The sequence below is a fragment of the Urocitellus parryii genome, chromosome 9, assembly GCF_045843805.1.
Source record: "Urocitellus parryii isolate mUroPar1 chromosome 9, mUroPar1.hap1, whole genome shotgun sequence".
Taxonomy (NCBI): Eukaryota; Metazoa; Chordata; class Mammalia; order Rodentia; family Sciuridae; genus Urocitellus; species Urocitellus parryii.
Window position 1 is genome coordinate 74,071,621 of NC_135539.1, and position 20,688 is coordinate 74,092,308.

Below are 20,688 nucleotides of genomic sequence, written 5' to 3' on the forward strand. Positions count from 1 at the left end.
TTGATCCGGCAAATGCAAAATATACAAATTTCTCAAAGGCATCCCCTGTTTAAAAGCTAGCACAGCTTCATTCCAGGTCATTAATTCAGACAAATATACAGAACACATGAGTCATAAGTCATACATAAGAGGCCCCCAAAACCGTTAACAATTAAACCCCATCTATACAGCTTTCTATTTTTTAGGCTCCCTTATACATATTAAATAAATAAATAGCACATCTGCTATCAAAATAATAAAAAAATAAATTTCAAGTATTACAAACGAAAATATCATTGGTGTGGTTCAAACAGTTTTTCTTCCCCAGAATGCTTTGCCCATGGTTAAAGGAAAGGGGGAAACTTACCCAAAAAAAAAAATATGGCATAAAGTTTAAAAAATTGGTCCCAGTTTTGTTTTCTTTTTGGGGGGTTGGAGGTTGGGGTGGAGGTAAGACAGGAGAAGCAGAGGTTCCATGACTGCATGTCAGATGCACCCACCAACCGACACCCCTTCAAAAGTCAGGTTACTGGCTTTCAAATGAAGCAGAATTCTCCCTTCTCCAAGATCTCCTCTCCCTGACCTTATCCACATGCTCTCCCCATCTAGTCTCCCACCAAACTAAAGTCCTATGTGAGGCAAAATCCTCTTCATGTGATTCCGGGTCCCCAGGAGTGAGCGGGGAACACACCCTCAAGGAGTCCCTACCTGTATCAGCTCATACAGGATAGGGCCAGGGTGGCAGCTACGAGACCACCCTCAGGTGCAAAGCTACAGGGCTCTCAGGTTCAAAAATATGACCAGCCTAAATACTCATGCACATGCATGTGCCGCACACACAACCTGACGTGACTCAAAATACTGGGGAAAGGAAGGACCCCAAGTCTTACGCTGTAAGGACTGTACACCTAGATAGTCCTGCTCTCTGGAAGACTGCCAATTAAAAAAGGGTAGGGGGCGGGGCAGGAAGGAATTGAAGGGTAAGGTGTGAAAAATACGAACCTCAATCGTGCAGTATCTGAAGCGTGTCCCCGTGTCCCACTTAATCCCAGTGAGGGAAACATGCAGTCTCTAAAGGGCTCCTCTCAACGAACACAGCAGCTCTTCTCTCCATGCTCAGCTTCAGGTGTCTGGGTCTCCACCCTCACCCCAGGCCCGTCCCTTTAAAGGGCATGGTCCCAGGGTCCACAGCAGAAGGTGGGAAGAAAAGTGACCTTTGGCACCAGCTTTGAGACATCCTTAAAGGGTCATTTGGACAAACTGTACTGCTGAGTTTCCAGTTTCTTCTGTAAGATACCCTCTCCTACCCCATTTTTTGAGGCAACAAGGGAGGAGAAACTAACAGACAGAAACTATAGGTATCTAGAACCACATGTCCCATAAGCCCTGCAAGCAATACCTGCAAACATGTCACAGATGCCATCGACACAAGGCAAAGATGACATTCCACTCTTGAGATCCCCAAGGTACCCAGAGTGGTGCCAGGGACACAGCAGACACTTGACAGACAACCTCTTGGAGGAAGCAGCCTAAAATGGGCCTAGCTGGGACTTTTGACCCCAGTTAGGGACATGGGTGGTGACAAGCGCCCAGAAGGAGGGAGGCTGGCTCTTCTCCATGCCATCGCACAGAGTTGGCTTTGCAACAATGCAAATGCTCTGAGCTTCCCCATCTCATGGGTCTGCCCGACTCCTCACATCCAGAGGCTCCAAGCCCCTGAGGGGCCCCAGCCTCTAAGTCCTGAAGAGGTGTGACTTTCAGGTCACCTTAAAACGTGCAAAAGCAAGCAGCTCCGGGAGAGCAATGCACTCAGGCACCTCCAGGTCCATGTAGGGAACAAAGGGACCCCAAGGCCCTTGGGGAACGGGGAGCCCTGCTCATCTGTTGTGTTTTCGCAAAACACCTCCTTTTGCCTACACAAGCCAGTCTGTCCTTGAACTCAGGGCTGAGGAGGCAGGTGGACATACAGGAAGTCCGAGCACGTCACTGCTCTGTTGACAGGCGAACATCAGCTCTGCAACTTCTCAGGAGAAGTCCCAACTCTGCATGCAGCCAAGTCTTTCTCCATGAGGCACCTTCCCAGGCCAAGATGCACCAAAGAGCCACGTGAGTCTCCACCTTCCGCAGCTAGGATCTGCCCTCCTTTAACGTCAGGATTCTCTCCTAGTCGAATCTCACCAGCTAAGCAAATGCCAGGCCAGAATCACAGAAACAAAATCAAATAGTGGGGTCCATTGGGGTCCCACCTCTCACCTCCTCCTCTACACACTGTCCTCCTCAAGCCTGGTGGAAGAACTTGAGGCCAGACACCCTGGAAGGCCCTGAAGCATGGAGGGCGGGGAGGCCCGCAGCTCGTGGCCTGAGCAGGGATCCACATGGCTGTTGTCTCCTTGGCCATCCGGGAACCGTGGGATGCAGCTGCTCTCCAGCCAGCAGTCTCCCTTTCTCATCCACCCCCGCCTGGTCCAGAAGTCCTGGGGATTGTTTTGGCCTCAGGCAGACAGGTGGGCACAAGCTAAGCTGCAGAAGTGGAAATGGAACGGAACCGGATGTGTCTGCTTCAGTGTTCCCTGGAGGAGTCGGCGCCACTCCGGGAGCCTTTCATGTTCTGTTTTCAGGAGAAAGAGGGGGTGGGGGAGGGAATCAGGACTTGTGTCCAACTGCATTTCTCTAGCACAAGGCTCAAAGCCATGACAATGAGATGTCTTCCCCTCCCTCTATCCCAACAAAGAACAAAACCCAAGAGAGGCATCATCACAAAACAGGTGGAAGAGTGCCCAGGTAGATCCAGAACATGACAGAGAATAACCCCAGCTCAGAGAGACGGGGCGGACACAGGCTGGTTTCCTGCCAGAAGGAGGTGGGGAAGGAAGATGGGACAGGCATGTGGCTCAGGACCCCGAAGCTCCAGTGGATCAAATAGGAACCCAGGGCTGTTCTCTGCACCCACACAGGGACTCCCTGCTGGCCACAGGCAGGCCAGGTTGAGCTGGGGGACCTGAAGCAGCACAGGTCCCGTTTCCTGACTCAGGTTTGGGCCCTGGTGTCTGGGATCTAGGCCCAGCACTCAAGAGGAGTGCACAGGGGATTAATTGGGATGGCTGGACGTGGCAAGGAGCCAAGCAGAGGAGGCTCCAGCTCTGATCAAAGTGACCCTAGGAGGAAGTGCTATCCCTAAGGCACTGGCTCGTATCAAAACCTCCTTAAAAATATTCTTCAATCACTTAGGGACACATGATTGCTGCCACTGCAAAGCAGGGGTCTCTCCCTGAACTCCCTAATCTGCCCCTCAAGAAAAAAAAGAAACACAATTTTTATAGTATTCTCTCCGACTCTCAGTGTCTCCAACAACACTGAGAAGAGAATAGATCCCAGGCAGACACGTATGCAGGATCACCTCTCACACTCTCACCCCGAGCACCCCAGCTGGAGACAGCTTTAGAGAGGAGCCTCACAGGTCTGGACAGCGCCAGGTCCAAGTAGGACTCAGGAACCCAGGCAGCCGACACCCTCCATGATAGGGTGGGTCTCTGGAAGTGGCCTAGACCTCACATCTAGAGAGCCATGGGATCTGAGAGTGAGGGGTCGTGGCCTTGCTCTACCATGGACACTACAGGCCCCCGGCTTTCATGTATGAAGACAATGCAAGGACAACACGGAGTGCCACAAGGCAGGTCATGTGTATGTCATTCAGTCATGAGGCCCCTGGCTCAGGACACACACAGAGAGAGAAGACAGACCTCACAATGATAGCACTGCTCATAATACCCTTGGGTACTGACACATGAGCCACATACGCCACAATGGCCTTCTGCACACAGATCGAGATGCCCTACAGCTAAGATGCCATGACTTGGAGATGCAGGAGGGGACAGAGGGACATGCACCAGGCATTTACCTTTCCAAGGTTAGTAAGGAGAAAACTTTGAGAAAATGTGACAGACAGTTCGTCTTTCAAGCATAGTGGGGAAGAGAAAAAAAAAAAAAAACAGGTTGGAAAAGAAAAAAAAAATCTTTCAGTAGTATTTTTTCTAGAGTGCACATGAAATTTTAAAACGAAGAACGTAATCATGAATGCCAGGTGGTCTCTCCACCTCACATGGATTGCACAGCCCCCAGGAAGACACTGCAGAGCACAGGGTCTGAACCATCAGGCCAATTTAGCCATGAAACCAAGATCACTGGCCCCACACCCAGGGGATCCCTTCCACCCAAGTCTGAGCACTCTAGCTGCTCATGGGCAGAAAAGCCACCAGGCTGAGGCGAAACACAGGAGCACCAAAATGCAGATTCAGACCCGAAGAGGCCAGGAAGTGTCCAATGAAGCCCAGGGTACCAAGTCCCTCCCTAATAATAACAGCAGCCACTGTCCATCAGGCCCTGCATAGGTGCTAGATATATTGCTAACTGTTTTATCTACATTCTCATTACTAAAATGCCTTATAAGCCAGGCACAGGCACATACATGCCTATAAACCCAGTGATTGGTAAGTTTGAGGTCAGCCCGGGCAATGAAGCAACTCTTGTCTCACAATAAAAATGAAAAAGGTTTGGGGGTTTAGCTCAGTAGTAGAGCATTCCTGGGTACAATTTCCATACCACCAAAAAAACAAACAAACAAACAAACAAAAAACCTCGTAAAGTTCTCTTCATTTTACAGATGATGAAGTTAGGTCCTAGAATTGCTTTAACTTGCTCAGAGTTCCAATGTCAGGGCTGGTAGTAGAACCAAGATGCAAACCTGGCAAGGTCAGATTCTAATAATAAATTTTGGTCTCGGGGTCCAGATCAATTCCTAGAATCAGACCTATCTATGATCCAATTCATGGGGTTACTCTCATAAGCTGGGCTAGACTTTAGGATTCTGGATAGAATTCTGACCAGTCATGGGGATGGGCTATGGTATGTATTTTTACTGAAATGGAGAGATTCTAGCCCATAGCACTATTAGATTCACCCTTGAGCTGGGAAAGCTAAGGGTTAGAAGGGTGGGAGCATGGACCTGAATGCCCCCCTCCCAGTAGGGAGCCTTCTTTGAAAAGGAACACAGCATGTGCAAGACCACAGGCTCAGAGCCTAAAGGCAGGCTGTCATATAAGAACCCTGGTCCTCCAGTAGCCCATGTGCTGGATCCTGGCTCCAAAGGGACAAAGGACACTGAACACTGTGAGGCCTCTTGCTCTTAGAAGATAGATGTTAAAGAACAGGCCATCATTAACCAAGGAAGCAGCTGCAGGTGAGAGGCTCTGGGACCTAACTAGAAACCAAGAGCAGCTAGGAGTACCCTACAGGCTGTAAGGACCTAGGGCAAGTATCCCAGCTGTTCTGAGAGGCTGGCAGAGAGGAAGACACCAGCCTTCCGAGGCAGGAAGTCCATCTGGGTCTGAGTTCTGCTGCATATCAGCTGGACGGCTGTGGGCAGGTTGTCAGACATCAGCCCCCATCTGTTAAGCAGGGGAGGAACTGGCCCGGCCACCTCCTATGGTTATTTAAGGACCAGAGAGGTGGGGGAATGAGCCATCGCATTCTCTGTGAGCTGTACCGCCCTAGGAGGTACCTCTGACTGCAGAGCCACCAGAGCCCAGGCATGCTGCCAAGCTCCTCCTGCTGTCCAGCTGAACCATCCCCAGTTTCAACATCAACTCATGAAGGTAACCTAATGAGTGCAGAGGGAATCAATGGGGAAGGTGTCACTGAAGTGGGGAGGGTGGCATTGTACAGTGGCAGCTATTAAAACTCTGCAATATGAAGGCCTTGGCCCGGTCTGCAGCCAGGACTCACCAGAGCAGTGGAAGCATTGTGTTCTCCCCCCAGTGGCTGCCAGAGCCCATGCTGAACCAGAGGTTCCAGCAGAGCCCTCCAGGGGAAGGGGAAAGGCAACCCCACAGTCTGATGTCAAAGCTGCACCCAGTCCTGAGTGCAACTTAGGGCTGAGTGGGTTCTCCTAAAGAACAACAGGATCCCCAAGTACAGGGTCCACGAAGATCTTTCTGGAGCAATGGGGCTCCTTGGAGGGAGGGAAAGGAAGCAGGGCTCCAGTCCAACCTGCCACACTCCACCAGGTGTGTCCTTGTTTTGAAGATTAGGCTCTGGCTAAATTGTCCTTTCAAAATGAAAGGATTCTTGGGGTGGGGTGGGGACATAAAAGGCAATGGTAGCCTAGACCCGGCATGTCACCAAACCCTCAGAGGGCACACATGGATTCGACAGCAGGGGCCCATGAGGAACCTTGGTTGGCCACAATCCCTCTTGTATTCCTCGATAAAATGTTCCTAATCTCCCTCCTCCCTCCTCCATGCCCATCTCCTCCTCCCCCAAGGGAGACTTCAGACTTCTACAAAACCTGTCTTTATCCTCAGTGTTCTAACAGGCAGGAGGCCAAACTGGCAAGCAGGAAGGAAGGAGTATAAGTAGCAGAATTATTCAGAGAAATACTTACAGACAGGCCTTCCCTAGCAAAGGCTGCAGGAGAAAAAGTAGAGAGAGAAAGAGAGCAGTCAGTCAGGAGGCAGAACGTCACCTGGCAGGACAAGCCCTGGCTAACCCCCACACCTGGCCCAGCCCGCTGCTCCCAGACAGCCCTGGGATTGGGCCATCCTGGAGGACTGTCCTGTCAAAGCCAGGGCAGCTCTGAAGTGGGGAGCGAGGACAGGGCTCCTGCCACAGTGTCCTACAAGACCAGGGACAGTGCAGCTCAAGATGTCACCTGCCCCTGCTGAGGCAAGTATCCTAAAGTATCTGTGAGAGCCACCTCTGCACTTCCAAAGACGACCCAGGGATATACCAGAATAAAATGCCGGAGAAAGACTATTTCAGTTCTGCTTGATTTTCATTTAAAAACCCTCAGATTTGAGACCTGAAAGGAATTTTATCAGAGGTTTTATCAGAGGTTTCCCCCACTCCTCATCAGCAAAGCCAAAGAGACTGAGGGTCAGGCCCATTAAGAACCACATTCATGCTGGTGGCAGAGCTACAGCCAATCCCAGACACACTGCTGTCTCGTTGTATTCAGCTCTGTGTGCCAGACAACAGGTTAGAGGCATGGGGGAAAAAAATCACCTCATCTGATCTGCCTTCTATGGTATTATTCCCCCATTCCACAGATGGGAACACGGAGGCCAGGGAAAGTTAAATGACCTGCAGAGGCTGTAGCACTCTTCCCACATCACATCCCAGACACCAAGAGACTTAAGGAAGCTCTGAGGAAGGCAGGAAGAGTTGGGGACTTCCAGGGCACCCTAGCATTGAGGTCACAAACAAAGCCCATTCGAAATTCAGCCTATATTGATTTGTGAGAGGTCAAGCATAGGGGCAGAGGTGAGGGACCCCTCTGGGTGGCACCTAAATTGGAACCCAGAGGTTTTTATATCTCACACATTTGCAAAGCTTCTTGGCTACCTTTTAGGAAAGAACTTGTTTTCTGCAAACAAATCTTAATGCCCAAAACTTGCAGCCTTTACTTTTCTGAGCTAGTGAAAATAGTAAAATGCAGGTGGGTTGGATTTGTTTTGGTTTTGACCACCTGTATGACGAAGTGGCTCCTTCCTGGCTGTCCAGCCTGCACAGGCTGCCTGGTTCTAAGGGGACCACACTGGCTCTGGACGGACACCAGGGCCAGCTCTTCTGTAATGGGAATGACAGCAAGGAGGACGAGTCAGAGAAATACCCAGCTATAGGGTAGGTCAGAAAAGATGTCCACTGTCCACGTGGACAGACTTCGGGACTAGGGGGCGGCCATCGACTCCATTTTAGAAACAACTATCACCAACGTAAACAGGACTTGGGCATTTCACTATTTCTTCTGCTCTGTCCAGTTCTGCCCAGGAAAGATCACAACCTCAGAAGGACACGTGCAGTTACAGTTGTCAGCAAGGAAAGGTCTTCAGAGGGGGCTTCTTGTGCTCTCCCCCAACAAACGTACATGTGCACGCACGCACACACACACACTCACTCTCACAGACTCCACTCGCTCACAAACATGACACATCCCGGGTCCAGGGCCATTGCCCCAGTCACGCTCCCTCGCAGGCAGGTAGGAAAGGGGAGTCACTGACTTGTCCGGGCAGCTGCGTGGGCACCTCCGGGGGCAGGCAGCTGGGCAGGGCAGCAGAAGTGGAAGCCACATGCTCCTCAAAGCTGTTGATGCGAGGCTTTTTGGTGGGCTCGGGGCTGGCTAGTGGGGTGACACTATTGCGTCTCATGAGCGGGTTAGGTCCCTTCTTTGCATCCTAAGCGAGACAAAGACAAAAGAGAGAAGGCGACAGTTACAGGGAGTGAAGGGAGGGAGATAAGCCAATGAAAGTCCCCCTACTCCTGGGTTTTATGGACACAACCACAGCTGGACCAAGTGAGTGGCAGTGGGCCATGTTTGTGCCACGACCTCCGAACGGGGACAGGGGTGATTCCTTCCCATTCCTTCCCTGGATCATTCCAAAGGGCATCCACGTGACAGAGACAATGTGAGCACAGTAGGGAGAAGAATAATTTCAATCACAGCAGAGAAGGAGGTCAGAGAAAAGAACCTTGCTTCCAGCCCCCGAAGGGCCCCAGAGGGGAGCCCAAGAGAAACACTTGGGTCTGAGGCTCAAAGGAGAGGGAGAAAAAGGTGTCGGTGCCAGTTCCCTTCGCCCAGGACCTGCAACGCATGTGCACCTGCTGAACACTCTCGTGAGCCACACCCTGCCAGAGGACAGGACTCGGGGGCTTCCAAACCAGCCAGGAGACCAAAATTAGGAAAATCAGCATCAGGCAGAGTCTGCCAGCTAGGATCAGACACCATCACTCCCACTGGCCCTGGCCAGAGCCTCTGCCCTGAGGTCTCTCTGTCACTGCACCACTCTGGTGCTCCGCAAGCAAGTGTTCTGAGACCCCAGGTCTGGAGCAGCAGGCCGCAGCCAGGCCAGGGCTGTCCTCACAGGGCTAAGGCAGTGCAGATTCAGTGACCTCTTTCAGAGGGGAGAGGGCTACAGAGGCAGGGTGAGGCGGCGGAGGAACATCAGCCTCTTGTTTCACTCCACAGACGAAGCTGGGCAGTAAACTGGCTAACGTCTCATGTGTTCTTCATGCCAAACTCTGATGGCCAAGCTCCTTAGATGGGGGACTCCACAGAAAGTCACGGTCGGTATAAGAACTACACTAGCAAAGCACGCATTTTGACAGCCTGTAGAAAACAAATTCAAACTCACTTTTACAATGCACTCCTGGACAGAGATGAAATCTGCTCAGTAAGAGACTTGCCCGGAGTGACCCCAAAATCCTAGAGCTCCCCGAGGAAGACAAAAACGACCAAGCTCTGGGTATCCTGAAATCCTTCCTGCTGGTCTCCCACCTAAACTCCTGCTGATTCTGAACCTAAGCACATGCTGATGACCTGAAGATGGGCTGGTCCTGTCAGAGCCAGGAAAGCAGTTTTAGGGGCTGAAAAAAGCCACAGACACTGTGCTAGGGTGAGGTTTCAACGGGAGATAATCGCACTTCTCCAGTCAAGGAGAAATGGGGAGAGAGAGCAGGGAAAGAAAGAAAAGGAATAAACAGACCCCAAGAAGCCACAGGAAAGACGGGCAGGAGCACAGAGGTCCTGACCAGGGAAGCCACCCAGGCCAAGCTGCTCCCATGATGAAGGCCAGGAAGGGGACATCGTCCATCTAGAGACCTCCACTCACCTCTGACCTCTCCCGGTGTGTGCTCACTGACTCCACATTCAGGTAGATGGATTCCACACGGCAACCTGGGGGGACGAAGGATGGGGGAGAGAACAGCTTCTTTTAAAGGGACAGTCCTGCCTACAACTCCCGGGGCCACCAAGAGACACAGACCCCAGAGGCACTGCTCGGCAAGGGCTGCTACTCACCATAAGCGACAGGTGTCAGTTTCAGGACAGTGTGAAGGGGGCATTTCAGGTAGGGCATCTCTTCTGAAAAAAAGAGAGATGAGCCCACAATTAGGTACAAGACTTGAGGCAGAAGGAAGAATCAAGGGATATCTGTGGGCCCACACCAGGAGCCCCAGAAGCCATTCTGGGGAAAGGGCATCTCATTCCAATATTCAAGTCATCCTGTCCAAGGCGGGTGGCCCTAGGAAAAAACACCTATCCAAAAGAATATAATAAAAACAAACCCAAAACCCACACTCTCTTTAAAAAAAAAAACAAAAAAAACAACTATTTTCCTAAAAATTCAGGTCTGTCTAGGGATTCATCTGGGTCTTGGGCGTGAGATTCTCATTAGCATTCTCTGGGCTCTTTGTTCTTTGGAAATGGACTGATGAGAAGAGATACATTCCCCCCCACACACACACACCCAAAGGCCCTTCTATGTGTGGAGCTGAGGGCTTCCGGTAGGCTGTGTTTGACCTGATGAGCAGTGTTCCCAAGGGACAGCAAGGTGGCTCTGGGAGGAGAGGATCCTGCTGCAGGCTGGGAGCCAGAGCCCTGTCCTGCCTCTCCTAACACTCAGACACGCAGCAGGGTGGGCAACCACGGGTCTGTGGCCACCTGTACTCAAGGGCCAGATTTCTTCCCACTCTTTCCCAAGGCCACAGACTGCCTGACCGAACCTGCACTCTTATCCAGGAAGTAGGCCAGCAGGCAGCGCAGGACAGCCTGGTGACAGATGACCAGCACATTCTCCTGGCGCTCCAGCTCCATGATCACAGGCTCCAGACGCTGGACCAGGTCCTGGTAGGACTAAGCACAGGAATGGGACTCCACGTTAGAGCAGAGGGCACCTAGGGAAGAGCACTGCCAAATCCTGAGGGGAACATACACCTGCCAGTTTCTCTGAGTGCCTTCCTCTTCCTTCACCTCTCCTGGGGGGTGAGGGACAGAGGTGGTTGAGGAAGTGCAGACTGTACAACAGAATATTATTCAGCCATAAAGAGGAATGAATGACACACACCCCAATATGGAGGAACCTCAAAACCTTTTATGTTGAGCCAAAGAAGCCAAGCACAAAAGTCCATATTTACTGCATGACTCCACTTCTACAAAATGCCCAGAACAGACAACTCCAGAGGCAGAAAATAAGTTCATGACTGCCAGGGGCAGGGGCTGGGGGAATCTGGAATGACTGCTAACAAGTCTGAGGTCTCCTTTAGGGGTGAGGGAAATGTTCTGGAATGAGTGGTGACGATGACATGGCACTGTGAATACAGCCAGCCTCCTGACTCTGTGGGTTCCACAACCAATTGCAGATTGAAAATATTCAGGTGATGCCAGTCTGCAGCTGGGAACAGTGGCACACCTGTAATCCCAGTGACTCAGGAGGATCACAAATTCGAGACCAGCCTTAGCAACTGAACAAGACCTGTCTCAAAATAAAATAAAAAAGGGCTGGGGGGGTATAGTTCAAGGGTAAAGTACTTGACTTTGTGGGAGGCCTGGGTTCAACACCTAGTATAGGGAGGAAAAACTGCATCTGACTGACTGAATGCAGATTTTTTTTTTTAATTGTCATTATTCCCTAAACAACTGTTTAACAACTGTTTACAGAGCACTTACATTATGCTGGTATTGTAAGCAATCCAGAGATAATTTCAAGTACAGGGGAGGATGTGTGTAGATTATATGCAAATAATATCTTGAGCAACTATCTACAGGGTTTGGTATCTTCAGGGAGTTCTGAGACAATTCCCTGAAGATACCAAGGGACAACTGTCTACTGAAACCCACTGACTCACATATTTTAACATGGTTAAAATTGATAAATTCGTCAATAAATGTAAAAAAAGGGGCATGGTTTTGTCTCTAAATAAAGATCTGCAAAGCTCCTCTTCACCTGGGCCCCTCCCACCCTCCTTCCTTTTCCTCTTAACCAGCAGCCCAGTGAGCAAGGGCCAGCATGAGACAAGAGGGCAGCATGCTGCCCACCAGGGACTGCGGTATGACAAATGCTCAAAGGGCATGTTCAGGAAGGGCACCCACTAGGTGTCCACCAGGGGCCTGGCCAGGCTCCCACAGTCCCACAGGGTGACCGGCTGCACAAGGGGAAATGCCCTCTGCCAGCATTATCTCAGACCCCAGCACCAGTGATACTAGACGACGTCCTGGGGCCTGGCCTGTCTGCTATCTCAAGCTCTGGTGCCGAGCGAAGCCTTGTCCCACGTCACTAAGAGTGTAGAGTCAAATCCATGCACCCCCCACTTTCTCTTATGGGAAAATATAACTGCACTTCCCCTAAGGCTGTGGAACAAGGAAAGTCAAACCAAAGAAACAGCAAAGTTCCTAAGTGGAACCTTGGCAGAGGTAACAAGGAGCCTGCAGGGAACAGAATGGGGAGCCACAGCCCTCTCTATGCCAAGCCCACCCACAGCACTCACCACCTGCCCAACCTCCTCATAGGAAACTAACAAAGGCCCACAAACAGCACGGGACAGGAGGCAATCCCCCAGCTCACCTCGCCTGTGGGGTAGCGGTAGTAGTACTTGTCCTGCTCACGCAGCGCGTACTCCTCAGGGTAGGTGTCCCTGATCTCCTCGTAGGTCAGCTCCTCACACACACCCTGATGGAAACACCCGCGGTCACTCCAGGGAACACACCCAAAGGGACCACGGCAGGAGGCTCTGCAGGAGACCTGCGGAGGCCACCCAGGATGCCCCAGGGACACGGGTACCCCTCTGCCCCCACCCTCCCCCACCATGGCCACGCTGGTCCAGGGACTCACGGCATCGATCTCGTTGAGCGCCTTCCATTGCTCATAGGGGAGCTTCAGCGCCTCTGCCGTCTGGATGGTGCTCTTCAGCTGGCTGGTCCACACCCGGAGGTCCTTCAGGTTCTGCTCCTCCACAAACTTGCTCAGGGCATTGGCAAACTGACAATTGACAGGGAGAAGGGGCACAGTGATGCGGGCTCCTGCAGGGTTCACACCCCCCATGCTGGGCTGGGCTGACACGGACCCACAGTACTGAGGGTGGCTGACCCCATAGGATACAAGCTCCTCAGAGCCCAGGAGACATAGCTCTGCTTGTCCCCTCCTAGTCCACACACACACACACACAAACACACATATACCCTAGTGAGGCAATGACAGGAGACAAGGCACTCCCCACTACCCTCCTACACATGGGAGCCGGCCCCTTCCTGCCACCCATCAGCCCCCAGCCCCTGCTCTCCACTCTCCTCCTACCTTCTTGCCTCGGCTGGACAGGCCTGAGTCTCCGCCAATCTTGCCCTGGAGGTTGAACTCATTCTCGCCATGCCGGCACAGGTAGATGGTGCGGGGCTGCACGTGGATATTCATTAGGTAGTAGACGATGCGGCTCTGGATGTGGTCCTGAACTCTGTTCACCAAGAACCTCCGGCCAACGTCGATTACTTTGATCAATGACAAGTCCCTACAAAGAAACACCACTGAGGACCACCCCTCGGGCCTCCCTGGACAGCACCATCAGCACACCCACCCCTGGGCCTGGGCTGGCTTCCAGAGACTTGCTCCCTGGGAAAATGGCAATGTGGGACCGAACACTGCAGGGCAGACTCCGTCTTCCCCTCCAGGAGCCAGAGAGTAAGGGCAAGGCTGGTTCCCACAGCAGGGTCTGGCCAAGAAGCTGGCTGGCCACCCAGGAGAAGGGGGGAGAGAAAAGTGAGAGAATGGAAAAGAAATGAAGGAAGTCTCAGGGGACAGGAGCAAGACAGGGCTCAAGTGGGCACCCCTCCTCCACCTCTACGAGCTGTCAAAAATGTTTGTATTGTTTGTAATCAAGATTTTTTTTAAAGACATTTTAATAATTTCATTTTTTATTGGTACACTATAAATAGTGGGATGCGTTATGCCATGTGTACAGGCACATGATTTTTTTTAAGGAGAGTTTATGGAAGTATTCAGGGGCAAATGCTTTGTGGGAACATCAAGCGAACATTAAAAGCCCTAATTGAGGCAATTCAGAGACAGACACCTCTTGGAATTACCTGTCACATTTATCAGGGTCCAGCGGCTGATAGCTGGCTTCATAGCAATTGATTCTCTTCATAAAGTCGTCCATGGCTTCTGCCGAGTTGCAGTCTTTGTAATCCGGGCTGGAGATTTTAACTTCCTGTAATGCCACAAAGAGGCAGCTGATGAATCACGCTGGGAGGCTTTCTGCTTAGATAAAGCAGGATTTGGAGCTTTCAAAAGGGGAAAGCCCAGAAAGGCTCAGAATAAAGATTATCCTACCCAGCGTTTAAGAGGGGGAAAAAAAAAAAAAAAGAAAGAAACTGGGGGTTGACTCAGAGCCCCATGATTACATTGGGAGAATGCCCATGGGAGACAGAATCACCGGCGGCAAGGACAGACACAGGAAATCCACAAGGATCCCATAATGAACACCTCAATAGACCACTGAGTCAGGATCAGTCCCGTAACTGAGTCACCACCAGATAGCCTGGCCCTCAATTGAGCTAAATCCCACATAAGCATCTGTAATGTTCCCCACTCCAGGAGCAAGTCAAAAGGCACATTAATAGTTGCTAGGGATGCCCCTGACCTTGAGTGTACTATCCATTCACTTGGACAGAGGCAGCACCCACTTGTGGCTGTCTGTGACTAACTGCTTGTCTAACTAGACCTGGGGCCACACCTCTCCAAGGGCTGCCCTCCTGAGTGAAGCTGCCCTCTCCTGTAATGGCACAGTAGGTCCAAGGAACCAGGCAGATTTTAGGGGAAATTCAGGATTTTTTAATGCCTGTGCTTCCTTTCTCCTTGACAACCATCACAACTAGGAGACAGTGGCACTTCAGGGCTCCAAGTCAGTGAGCGGGTAGCTGGTGTTTCATGGTGCAGTTACACATGGGCAGACAGAAAGGCCTGGTAAGGCCGCTAAAATGGTAACATGTATCACACAATAAAAAAATAAATAAATCTAAGTTCACCAGCTCTCACACCTAACCTGCAAAGCTGCTTCAAGATTTAACCAAAGCAAGAGACTTCTGTACCCAAAGGGTTGGGGGAAATGACCAGCTGCATTAACACTAAAAGAGAAAAGATAAACTTATAGCTAAGGGCTGGGGTTGTGGCTCAGTGGTAGAGCACTTGCCTAGCATGTGTGAGGCACTGGGTTCGATTCTCAGCACCACATGTAAATAAATGAATTTAAAAAAGGTCTATGAACATCTAAAAAAAAAAAAAACCTGCTAGCTAAGCACATTGGTAACAACTTACTGGGGAAAATGGTTTCCCAGCTGCACCTGACTTCTCTACCAAATGGAACAAGGAAAGTCAAGCCAAAGAAACAGCAAAGGCCTTTGTTCAGATTATTGCAACTTCTGTTTCCTTGTACTTTGAGCCTCTTCCTTTGGACCCACTAAAACTCATTTGAACAGGTTTTCCTCAATTCAAAGAGCTCTTCCTGAAATATGAACTCACTTCTTACCAACACCTGTAAATATATCCTCTGCCTTGGAGCAAAGGACCAATATCAGAAGCTAATGTGTGTTTAGAATCCCCTTTAAAAATGCGTATTTGTGCCGGGCGCAGGGGCACATGCCTGAAATCCCCAGGGACTAGAGGCAGGAGGATGGCAAGTGTAAGACCAGCCTTGGCAACTTAGTGAGACACTGTCTCAAAATAAAATAAAATAGAGCAGGGGATCTAGCTCAGTGGCAGAACATTCTTGGGTTTCATCACCAGCACCACACACACACACAAAAAGATCTATTTGTATGCAGCAATACCACAGCATTCACTCTCCAAAAAGAACTGCTCTTCTTTATGAATTTGTCCTATTCTGATATGTTTAAGCTAGAAAGAAAATGGTCTACAATATGAAGAAGTGACCTAAGAGAAAGTCCTCACACAAACCATTTCTATGTACAATACATTGCTATCAAGTGATAAAATTAAGAAATAATCAAATTATGCTGCCAAGTACCCTCTAGCTCCCTCTCACATTGGAGAAGTCTGTTAGATTTTTGCACTAGCAGGAGAACAGCTTTACTACAGTCCTTCTTCCCAAGCCTAGGGACTCTGCCTTCATAGGCCAAGTCCTAGAGACCTGTGCTTATACACAACCTGAGAGACTTTCTCAGCACAGGAGATCAGCCTGCTGCTTCCTGTCCCATCTGGAGGGGTCAGCTGCCCTGGATCCCAGACAGACCAGTGGCCACTCTACTGCCAAGCTCCTGTCACCTGCAGAAACTGCTCTCCATCTCCTCACTGGAAATCTCTCATGTCCCCAACAAGACTGTCCTGCTAAGTCTCCTCAAGGACCCTGGGTAGAGCCAGCCAGGACAGCAAGCTCCTGAGGTACACATCCCGGTGTCCTTCTGCCCCTGCCCCATGTCCACCTCACACTGGGCTCCTACTTTTCTAAGATTACAAAAGTCCTTGCACTCAGTGTGGCTGCATGTGCATGGGGCTTCCTGATGGTCTTACCATGATGTTGGAGGCCACAACCGTAGGGTCATCACACACGGACTCAATGAAAAACACCTGGTAGAAGTGAGGCAGATATATTAACACAACAAACATCACAAAGGGCCAATTCCAACTTCACTACCACATACGAGAAGCAAGGACGACTGTCCCAAAGACATAAAACAATCACCTGCCTGCAGTGGATCCCTCCCCTCCCCCACAGAGGAGCACCTCCCCAACCTGAGCCTTGCCTCAGGAAGGCTTTATCTATAGACAGCAAAACTCAGGTGGCAGGAGGCAAAGGACCCAGCAGGGATCAGGGAAGGAGCTGGGCTCTGAGGTGTCCTCCTCTTCCCAAAGCTTATTGGGACAAAGTGAGAAGTTTGGCTCACCTTGAAGTCATTTTCTTTGGCAAAATGCAGGATTATGTGTCTTCTCTCTCGAGTAGTGTTGGTGGCATCAAACACCTGATAGAGAAAAGTGAGGAAGAAGAATCTGAGTTTGACAATATTTACCAACAATAAGCCTAAAAATGTGCTTCAGGAGAGTCTGTCCTGCAGGGAACAGGGATATGCTCCCAGTGGCCCTCCCCTCTCTCACAGCTGCAGCTCTCAGGGACAGGAGGGGAGGAGTGGGAAAAGCAAACAAACCAGCAGGGACATGAAGTGGGAGGGTGGACACAGAGGGACACTGGCTACAGTGCTGGCAGCAACCCAGACCCTGCCATGAAGGTATCCAGCTGCCCAGAAAGGAGCAGGAGACAGAAGAGCAGGGCCGCATCTCAGGCCATCCCAAGACCACCTTCCTGAATCACCTGCTTCTCTTAACCCTCAGGGCCAGAGGCTCTTGGTTCTCTATTATCCCCACGAGGGCTCTCAGCACCACTCTGGCCAGTGAGGACACCACCCTGCTGGGGGACAAGAGACCACACCGCTGTATTCCCCAGACTTACTGCAATTTGTCCCCCTTCCTTTGTCAGGTAGCTTTTGACATCTCTCAAGGCAGCCAAGGCACACTGCCTGCAACACAGAAGGAAGAGAAGACGCACTTCAGTGCAGGTCGTGCATGGGGAAGCCTGAGCACCCCCACTCGCCCAATACGAGAACCTGCCCTTCAAGTTCTATGCTGCCAGGTGCCTGCCAGGCCTCTCCGGGCCTAGAGGCTTCCAGTCGGAGGCCCAGTGTAGACAGTTAAAGGCACCCTTGGGAGATGGTGCTCACTCCTGGCTGCACACTGGAATCTCTCCTGGGGGAGCTACTAAAATGACACCAGAGCCCACCCACAGATCCTCACCAGGCTGGCCTGGGTGGAGCCCTGGCATCAGCATGAGAATCTTTACAAGCTCCCCTGCTGAGTCTAAAGGTGCAGCCACGGCTGAACACCAGCGCCCAAGGGCTTCAGGAGGCCTCGGGCTTAACAAGAAATCCTTTGCAAACACAAACAGATGATTTCCAAAGAAAAGGACTTTGTCCACTCTCAGGATGTGGCTGCTGTTGTTGGTCTGTCCCACATCAACTTCCTCAGGACATCTGGGAACTGATCAAACTAGTCTCAGAGACGCCGAGAGGCTTACCCTAACACTGGACGGAGCTGAAGACCACCAGTGGACTGCAGGCCTGCTCTCCCTCCCTCTTAGAGAACCTGGCTTGGACACTGAGCAAACCAACACCCCGAACAACCAACCCGCATCTTACTTTCGCACTTTCATGGCTTCCTCGTTGTCCGGGCGGAAGAAGTTGTAAGAGCTGTACTGCTTCACGGCCTCACGGCGGTACTCACCCACATTGAACACTAGACAGAGAGACAAGGACAGCCCTGGATGACCCAGCAAGAGGCAGAGGGCCCACAGCCAACTGCAAACACATCTCAACCAAAAGAGAAAACCAACTCCCCACCAACACACACCAGTGAATACAACGACATCCAGCATGGAAGCCAGAGGGTGGACCTCCCAGTCCCAGGTCATCACCCCCTGCCTAGAGGCAAGCAGCTCTGTTTCCCAGAACAAATTACAGTACCCACTGCCACTGGCTCTACCTGAGGCATCTTACGTGGCCAGCCTCCAGTCAATCATGACATGGTGGAAGAGGGGATGGCCACAGGTCTAGCAAAAATAGGAATAATGATTTCTGCCTTTGGTCCCCAAGTGAGTGGGTCTCATAATGGTGCCAAGGGGATAGTTAAGGGGCAGTAGGTGCGTTGCTCAGTGGTAGAGTGCAACCGTAGCATGCACAAAGCCCTGGGTTCAAGCCCCAGAACCAAAAGAAAAATTGACTGGGCATAACAGGAGACAACAAATATAAAACACTGTCCCTCATCCTCAAGATATTTCTCATTTAGTTGGGAAGACCAGACAGAGATTCATAAAAGTATCACTGACAGCATGAAAGTATGGAGCACTGGAGGTCAGAGGAATGTCCAACTATGGGCCACACTAATTTCATGAAAGATGCACACAGAATGACGTGGCCAGAGACAGCTTCGTGGAGGAGTTGACACATGAATCAGACAGGATTTAGGGGAGTGGGGGAAAAAAGAGAATGGCCGATGAGACAAAACCTAAAGGATAAGGAGGGGTGGTTGACTCAGTATGGTGGGGACACAGCTGGGATGGGACTGGGATCAGACTCCAAGCCCCAGAACAGGCCACTCCTGCCCCTGCCCACAGGCAGGAGTTACTGGAGGTGAAGGTCAAGTATTTTACAGCTGAGGGGGTCTGGCTTGCAAGGCTGCAGCACTCAACAGAACGGCCTAGCTGGGGACCCCACTGACCTTTCGTTGGGACACCAATCCAGTTGAGGTAGCGAGTCAACTTCTTGGAGATGTAAGTTTTGCCTCGGGCAGGGAGGCCCACCATGACAATCACCGTCGGGGAGTTGGTCAGCTTCGGCCCACAAGCTGCAAAGAGAAGTCAAGAGATGGGTCACAAGTCAGGTGACACAAGTTCATGAACAGAGTCCGATGCCCAACAACAAACTTAGAAGAATGACACTGAATTACATACTTTACTCCCCGTTCCAAAGCCCCTGGACCAACAAGCCAGCAGACCAGGGCCCTGTGGTGGCCAAAGCCCCAGTGAGGCCTTGAGCTCAGTCTCCCTTTCAGTTACAAAGGTGGCAAAAATATACCAGTCCCAAATTCTCAATCTGACAGGAAAGGGTCTTGACCCAGCCGGGGATCCCAGTTACCAACAGCAGGGTGGAACAGCGTTCCTGGGGGGTGTGAGGAAGGGACCCTAGCTCAGGGAGGGGAAAGTCAGCAGTGGGGAGGGGCCCTTTCCAACCAGTGTGCAAATTAGGGGGCAGGTAGCAAAGGGACAAGGTAGGAGGTCCAGTGAGCCAAAAGACAGAGAGAAGCCAATTGTCAACTTTCTAACCTCCTCACAGGAAGTCCAGGCAGGATTTCTTTAAAAAAAAAAAAAAAAAAATCAACAGCCAATTTCTAAAAGTCAGAGCTTATCAAATGAAAGTAGGTCGGGGACCCAGAATGCTGATTTCCCTTCTGGCCCCCACTGCTGAGTGACTGTCCCATATGCCTCAGAATCTCGACAAGACAGAACACAGGGAAGGAGGTTTTCAGAAAGCAGCTAAAAGAAGCCTATTCTAGAAACTGAAGGTCTAGGGCCATCATCTTGCCCCTGGGACTCCTGGAATTCCTGTATCCCAGTGACAAGCCAGCTCCCAAAAGCCAAAGGCCACCTGCCAACTCCAGCCCAGCTGTCCTTATCCCTTCCTGGCACAGGCCCATGACCTGCAGAAGGAGCTATGAAAGCCCTACATCCAGCCCAGGCGGTCATTAGAATTGGACAGAAGCCCAGACTCCAGGGGAAGTCTAAGATGGAAGGTAGCTGGGTGGAAAGGAAGGAATGCCAAGCCCTGAGGACAGGCCCAAGTGGGACACCCAACACAATCACAACCGAGGTCACCTTGAACACACCACAGAGGGACTCCAGGATGTGCCCCTGAGCCTGGGCTGGGTTGAGGTGGAGTGCCTGAGTGGCAGGCAGGCAGGTGCTTTGCTTCCCATTCCTACTCATTAATACTCAGGATCTGAGTTAGGAGGACCAAGTAGGGCCATCACAGCCTCCCAGAGGCTCAGAAGCCACTGAAGGCCTGTGGTCACATTCCCTCAGTTTCCAGAGGCCCTGGAACAAACAGATTCCTAGAAAACAGATGCTTATCGCTGACAAGGTGAGTCCCATAGGTGATAAGCACTTGAGCTGTGCAAACACCAAGGGGCCACATAGCTATCCCCAGAGAGAGGGCAGCTTCCCTAAGAGCCAGGGGTGCATAGGACACACCCCAACCCCAACCCCAATAATATGGGCAGCTGCAGTTAACAAATCACAGAGGGGCTACAGCTGACCTCTTCTTACCTGTGC

At 51.1% G+C, this 20,688-nt stretch overlaps 1 protein-coding gene across 3 annotated transcripts in view; it reads right to left on the reverse strand.

Annotated features, from left to right (window-relative positions):
- Window positions 1-1,900: 1,900 nt before the first annotated feature.
- Pfkfb3 (6-phosphofructo-2-kinase/fructose-2,6-biphosphatase 3) overlaps window positions 1,901-20,688 on the reverse strand; it is a 75,804-nt gene continuing 57,016 nt past the window's right edge. For 2 of the 3 annotated variants that reach the window (XM_026391804.2, XM_026391802.2), the window contains exons 2-15: window positions 19,080-19,205; window positions 18,002-18,098; window positions 17,260-17,326; window positions 16,700-16,774; window positions 16,326-16,382; window positions 13,883-14,007; window positions 13,101-13,308; window positions 12,639-12,785; window positions 12,372-12,476; window positions 10,534-10,663; window positions 9,830-9,892; window positions 9,642-9,706; window positions 8,034-8,207; window positions 1,901-2,587 (exon numbers count right to left, since the gene is read on the reverse strand). In XM_026391804.2, coding sequence (XP_026247589.1) covers window positions 2,540-2,587; window positions 8,034-8,207; window positions 9,642-9,706; window positions 9,830-9,892; window positions 10,534-10,663; window positions 12,372-12,476; window positions 12,639-12,785; window positions 13,101-13,308; window positions 13,883-14,007; window positions 16,326-16,382; window positions 16,700-16,774; window positions 17,260-17,326; window positions 18,002-18,098; window positions 19,080-19,205 — 1,487 coding nt within the window. In that variant the 3' untranslated portion in view covers window positions 1,901-2,539. Of the gene's footprint in view, window positions 2,588-6,418; window positions 6,442-8,033; window positions 8,208-9,641; window positions 9,707-9,829; window positions 9,893-10,533; window positions 10,664-12,371; window positions 12,477-12,638; window positions 12,786-13,100; window positions 13,309-13,882; window positions 14,008-16,325; window positions 16,383-16,699; window positions 16,775-17,259; window positions 17,327-18,001; window positions 18,099-19,079; window positions 19,206-20,688 lie in introns of all 3 variants that reach the window. The other variant, XM_026391803.2, reaches the window with a different exon arrangement.